This window comes from Takifugu rubripes, unplaced genomic scaffold (genome assembly GCF_901000725.2).
Source record: "Takifugu rubripes unplaced genomic scaffold, fTakRub1.2, whole genome shotgun sequence".
NCBI classification, from domain to species: domain Eukaryota; kingdom Metazoa; phylum Chordata; class Actinopteri; order Tetraodontiformes; family Tetraodontidae; genus Takifugu; species Takifugu rubripes.
The window spans coordinates 83,292-90,000 of record NW_021821634.1 but is presented as its reverse complement, the minus strand read 5'-3'; the positions used below and the strand labels follow the sequence as shown (position 1 = coordinate 90,000).

The following is a 6,709-nucleotide window of genomic DNA, read 5'->3' as shown; positions in this document are numbered from 1 at the left end:
TACTATACTATACTATATTATACTATACTATATACTATACTATATTATATTATACTATACTATATTTTACTATACTATATTATATACTATACTATATTATATTATACTATACTATATTTTACTATACTATACTATATTATACTATACTATACTATACTTTACTATATTATACTATACTATATTATACTATATTATACTATACTATATTATACTATACTATATACTATACTATATTATATACTATACTATATTTTACTATACTATACTATATTATACTATACTATACTATATTATACTATACTTTACTATATTATACTATACTATACTATACTATACTATACTATACTATACTATACTATACTATACTATACTAGGGGAGGACTGTGCATTTCACACCGAGGCCTTCAGTAGTGTTCCGTCTGAATCAGTCCAACCCTCAATAACTATTTTATTGTTATAAAAACCATCTTATTACAGAAATACCGTATAAAGAGCCATTGAATTGCAGATACATAAACAATAACCCTAACCCTGTTACAATAAATGCCTTTACTGAAGGAACAGTTCAGTACAAGTAAACAAGTCTCCTATGGCAAATGCAGCCTTGCTGCATAAAAAAATAAATAATAATAACCTCATAAACATGCAATATTATTTAGGAAAATTGCAACATTTTACTCACCAAAAATGTGGATTATTTGCAGACAAAATCCATCCTCCTCTCTTTGCTCAAAAACTGTCCTTCTGATTATCCGTGCACTTTAGTCCATCCAGAAGACCTTTTCTATTACCATCGAAGCTAATGCTAAATGTCCTGTTGTATATCTGGCATACGTTTTAATTTGCTTTAGTTTGTGACAAACACAGCAATATTTGTGCAGCTCCCCACAGATGCAGTTTGCCTGCTAGAAGGTGACACCAAATCAAAATCTAATTGGTTGAAGCAACAGTTTCATTGACATTTATTTTGTGTTAGAGGGCCCACAGAACGGATTCTGAAGGCCTCCAGGCCGACTTCTTTGACTTTTACCCTGCCTGGCAAGAAATGATGGCATCAATCAATCAATCAAATCAATCAATCAATTGATTTGATTGATTGATTGATTTAACATAACTTCTCTTCTTAGCAACCTCCTGCTGCTCCAACAGAAGCATTTATTTCAATCCACCATTCCCGAATGGCCATTCAGAGGTGTTCATCCTCACCGCATCATGTAGTCCCATCTGCTAGAAATAGGGCGAGATAGCACCACCTCAACTCAATAAGCAAACCTCTTCTCACTGCCCAACAAGAAGTCGTCCAGTGAAGCTCTTTCACACTCTCTCACAGAGACTCTAAATTCTCGGCATGTAGCTAGCTGTCCGAATCAATAACCCATTCCAGCCACCCTCCTACAGACAAAGCTCCCTCCTTCACCCCTGCAGTTACTCACATGATCAGCTTTTCCTTCTTCACTGGCACCTTTCCATCCACATTCAGAGGTTCAGGTGACACCTCTGTTCAAGAACACCTCCCTCAATCCAGGGGCCAATATGAACTCCTTCTTTAGCTTGACAGCATCACTATCGCTATTGCTATTGCTGTCCACCACTAGGTTTGGGGTTTTCCACCCAGACTGGCACCAGAGACCTTGTGTCCACAGTTCTGAACTGCCACATCAACAATGGAGGAAGAGAGCATGGTCCACTCTGATTCAATGTCCCCAACCTCCCTCGGAATCTGTGAGAAGCTCTTTCAGATGTGGGAATTTAACACCTCCCTGATGGCGGACTCAACCAGACAGTCCCAAAAGACCCTAATAATATACTGGAACGTGGTGTTTGCTATGGACAAGATGTGGCTAGCAATTCCAATAATAATACCAAAAAAACACCACTCGGGCTCAGACCATTCTTCCCAATCACACCCCTCCAGTTATCACTGTCATTGGCCACATTGGTGTTGAAGGCCCCCAGAAAAACAATGGGGATCCCATTTGTAGCACTATCAAGTACCTCTTCCAGGGACTCCAAGAAGGCCAGCTACTCTGTGCTCCTGTTTGGCCTATAATTACAAACTACAGCAAGAGACCTGTCCCTGACCTGAAGATGCAGGGAAATGACCCTCTCGTTCACTGGAGTCAACTCCAACACATGGCGGCTGTGCTGGGGAGCTATAAGCAAGGCGATGCCAGCCCATCACCGCTTACCCTGGCCAACTCCAGAGTAGGGGAGGGTCCAGACCCCTCAAGGAGCTGAGGTCTAGAACCCATGCTGTGCATGGAAGTGAACCCAACTATCTCTAGCTAGTACAGTGATCCCTCGTTTATCGCGGGAGTTGCGTTCCAAAAATAACACGCGAAAAGTGAAATCCGTGAAGTAGTCAGCTTTATTATTTTTTTTTATTTTACAATGCAATACTGAACTATAGAATGAAACCAAAAATCAAAACCTGTTTTAAAGCCCAAAATTTGTTTAAAACAATAATTTTAATCTAGTAATACAAGGTTGGAAACATTGTCACTCGCGTATTTCCCAGTCCCAGCTGAGCCTCTTCGTCCTGACTCCGCTCCGCTGGAGCGTCTGTTTCTACTGAAGGCGCAGGAGTCTTTCTCCCAGAGAAGAACATTGTTATGGGTAGTTGCTGGCGCTCTTTCTTTTTCTGAGCAAGAAGATTTTTATAAACGGATATGCCACCTTCGATTATATTTGAGAACTGCAATGAACGACTCGCAAAAAAAATCCGTGAAGCAGCGAAGCCGTGAAAGATGAAACGCGATATAGCGAGGGATCACTGTACCTCTCAACCTCCTGCACAACTCAGTCTCCCCCCAGCGAGGGGACATTACATATCCCTATTACTAGAGTTTTGATCTGAAGATTAGGTCGTCAAGGCCCCTGGCCATGAGTGCCACCCAGAACACATCACACCGGCCCCTCGTGAATCTACCTGCGGGTGGTGAGCCTGCTGGAGGGAAGACCTTCGTTGCCATTTCACACTGAACCTACCAAGGTCTCATCGGCAGAGACCAAACCCCAGACCTGGATCCAGAATTGGCCTTGTTGTATTCGTCGTCATGGTGGGTACATGAATCATCCTAATTCTGGCCTGTCACCGAGGAACTGTTTGCCAAGGGAGACCCTACCAGGGGCATAACAGCCACAGACAACTTAGCTCCCAGGATCTTTCAGGCACCCCCCCCCCCCCCCCCACACACACACACACACACACACACACACACACACACACACAAAGGTGGTGGTGGTGGTGGTGGTGGTGGTGGTGGTGGTGGTGGTGGTGGTGGGGGGTTAAGGTGATGGAAGATGCTGTAACTTGAAATTAATGTATTTGTTTTTCTCTCCTCAAATTATGTCCAGTATGGATAAAGCAGGCTTTTTTATGACTGAATTTTTACACAGCTGCTTCAACACATTGTGAATATATTTTTATTTTACAGTATATATTCCAGAATGAGGAATCTGAGGACTTTCCAACTTCTGGTTGTGAAGAACAATGATACAGCTGTGCTGTCCCTGCTGGTGCATCAGGTAACAATGGTTTGAGCTGATCAGATGCTCACAGCAGTGAAACAGACCTTATCATAAACTGTATAGCCATCTACCAGTGCCATGTATATTTGGATTGTTCCAGTATTCGCATTATTTATTGTTTGTACAGTAGGAAACAGTTGAAAGTAGGGGCAGATATATTTATTAATTTGTATTAGTTCAGCTAATGTGGAAATGTAGAAATACTGTGTTGTCAATTCTTTTTATTTCTCACTATAGGTGCTGCTCTTTCCCTCAATAATCCGCCTTACGTGGGTCTATACCAGTTTACCCACAGCCAGGATGGAGTTTACCATGTGTTATCTGCTAATATTCAGCGACACATCTCAGCAATGGATGTGTTTACTGGTCTGCTGACTGTTACATTGTGTATAACATCTGCTTAATTAACCCCAGAACACTAATTTCATCATGAGCAACCCTGTCACTGAACATAATGCTTTATACAGACAGTGAGTAGATGCTGCACTTTTATAATATATGATTTAAATATGAATATGCTCTAGTTGCATAAAGAGAATTTTGCCCTTCAAGGCTATCTTGACAAAAATGATTGAAGACAAAATAGCATCTGTGCACAAATAGTAATAATTGTAATAATTGAATTGTTTTCAGTCTGTGTGAAAAACCTTTACAGTGACCAACATTCTGATGCTGATAGAGATGAGCTGAGTCTTCATTCAATCTCTTAATCCTTCAGTTTTTGTCACATAAAACCTGCAGGCATCCATATTCTTTAAAGTTACCCCCTTCTGCACATTTGAATGTTAAAACAGCTCCAGAAACATCTGACTTTGGCCCAGATGATATTTGTTATCTTCAGCCACTTCTATTCTCTTTCTTAAGATGATGAATTGGGTGTTGCTGTGCACATGTTAGATAGCAAGGTCATCCAAAACCTGAAGAATTATTTTGAGGACTCCCTGGAAAGAGAAGCCAGTTGGGAATGAAGTCACGATGTAAAGTCTGTGATGTTGCTTTTAAAAATGTGTTGAAAGAACTGTAATTTATTTGAAATTACTTTTCCATGATTAATTTGCTTAATGGTTGCCTAATTATTCTAATCTGAATAGAATATCACGACCTTTACATTAATACTTATTAAATGACCTTTGCGCTATTTAATAACTTATTACGTCATTTAGTGTCAAAGAGTGCTCGTAACCCTTTGCAGGATTTTCAAAATTAACTTTCACATCTGGGAAAGTTTGGAAGACATTAAAAACTGGACGTGCAATACTGTTTCCATTTCCAGTAAACTGATGACCTTAGAATGTGGGCAAGTCTAGACTGAGACATTTCAGTAAGATGCTGCTGGACTATTTGCCCTGGATTCTGCAAAGCCATGGTAGTTCTGGTAGAGCAGGGCAAAACAAATCCTGTCTTCAACTCATCAGTTTTTACTCTTTTGTAAGTATTTAATGGTCAGTATGGTGTAAATTGCAACTACCTAAATGTATTAATTTGCAACTACATTATGTTTTTGGTAAACGCATCATTTTAAGGTTCGTCAAGGATTAAGATGGAACAGGCACTTTGCATGCAGGCTAGCCATGAGCACGTAGCTATTGTGATATCCCAGGCAAAGTTTTTACTTCCATGGACCGTGTGAAATATTATTCTTGACAAAAACAAAAGAAACCCAGCTAACACCAAAAACAGGTGCATGAGCAGGAGTGTGAGAAGCATTTGCACTGTAGGAAATCAGAAAATTAATAGTCACCAACAAGAAACAAATTAGCATCTAATTTGAAGCTTAGTGCTGACTTTGCTTCACTGTTATGTCTAACAGTCATTTTCCCCTATCGTTTTGTCTTTATTAATGCAGACAGAACATCATATTCTATTGGCAGTCTGATGTTCCCTGATGTTACCAACCAAACAGAAAACAGTAGAAAAAATAATTCTGAAAAAGGAAGAAATCGCTAAACTCAGTTGGCATAGAGATTATGACTTTCAAGTAGGTTTCAACAAAATAAATGGCTGTCATGTAAAAGCGTAATATGTGTGTCCTCATGAAATGTGAAGTAAACTTACAAAAGGGTTAGGGTTAGTTATAGTCTTAGTTAGGGTTAGTTATAGTCTTAGTTAGGGTTAGTTATAGACTTAGTTAGGGTTAGTGTTAGTTATAGACTTAGTTAGGGTTAGTTATAGACTTAGTTTGGCTTAGTTATAGACTTAATTAGGGTTAGGGTTAGTTATAGACTTAGTGAGGGTTAGGGTTAGTTATAGACTTAGTTAGGGTTAGTTATATACTTAGTTAGGGTTAGGCTTAGTTATAGACTTAGTGAGGGTTAGGGTTAGTTATAGTCTTAGTTAGGGTTAGGGTTAGTTATAGACTTAGTTAGGGTTAGTTTTAGACTTAGTGAGGGTTAGGGTTAGTTATAGACTTAGTTAGGGTTAGTTATAGACTTAGTTAGGGTTAGGCTTAGTTATAGACTTAGTGAGGGTTAGGGTTAGTTATAGTCTTAGTTAGGGTTAGTTATAGACTTAGTTAGGGTTAGTTATAGACTTAGTAAGGGTTAGGGTTAGTTATAGACTTAGTTAGGGCTAGTTATAGACTTAGTTAGGGTTAGGCTTAGTTATAGACTTAGTTAGGGTTAGTTATAGACTTGGTTAGGGTTAGTTATAGACTGGGTTAGGGTTAGTTATAGACTTAGTTAGGGTTAGTTATAGACTGGGTTAGGCTTAGTTAGGGTTAGTTAGAGACCTGGTTAGGGTTAATTATAGACTTAGTTAGGGTTAGTTATAGACTTAGTTAGGGTTAGTTATAGACTTGGTTAGGGTTAGTTATAGACTGGGTTAGGGTTAGTTATAGACTTAGTTAGGGTTAGTTATAGACTGGGTTAGGGTTAGTTATAGACCTGGTTAGGGTTAATTATAGACTTAGTTAGGGTTAGTTATAGACTTAGTTAGGGTTAGGATTAGTTATAGACTTGGTTAGGGTTAGTTATAGACTGGGTTAGGGTTAGTTATAGACTTAGTTATAAACTTTGATAATAAACTGCCCGACTGTCACAGTGCTTCCATTGGGAAAGAGATAACATTCATTGTACTGTCTTAATGAAATTGCACTAAAATATTTTTTGTATATGAGATTAAAATAAATTTGATATAATGTTATTGTCCTCATGGTAACAGGTGTAAATCACAAGCAATG

The 6,709-nt window shown here is 38.8% G+C and overlaps 1 protein-coding gene across 1 annotated transcript in view; it reads left to right on the top strand.

Moving 5' to 3' along the window:
- The window catches only part of hsf4 (heat shock transcription factor 4), a 19,809-nt gene extending 14,099 nt beyond the window's left edge, over positions 1 to 5,710 (top strand). The window contains exons 12-13 of the mRNA XM_029832095.1: positions 3,438 to 3,528; positions 3,769 to 5,710. Coding sequence (XP_029687955.1) covers positions 3,438 to 3,497 — 60 coding nt within the window. The 3' untranslated portion in view covers positions 3,498 to 3,528; positions 3,769 to 5,710. The remainder of the gene's footprint in view (positions 1 to 3,437; positions 3,529 to 3,768) is intronic.
- The last annotated feature ends 999 nt before the right edge of the window (positions 5,711 to 6,709 follow it).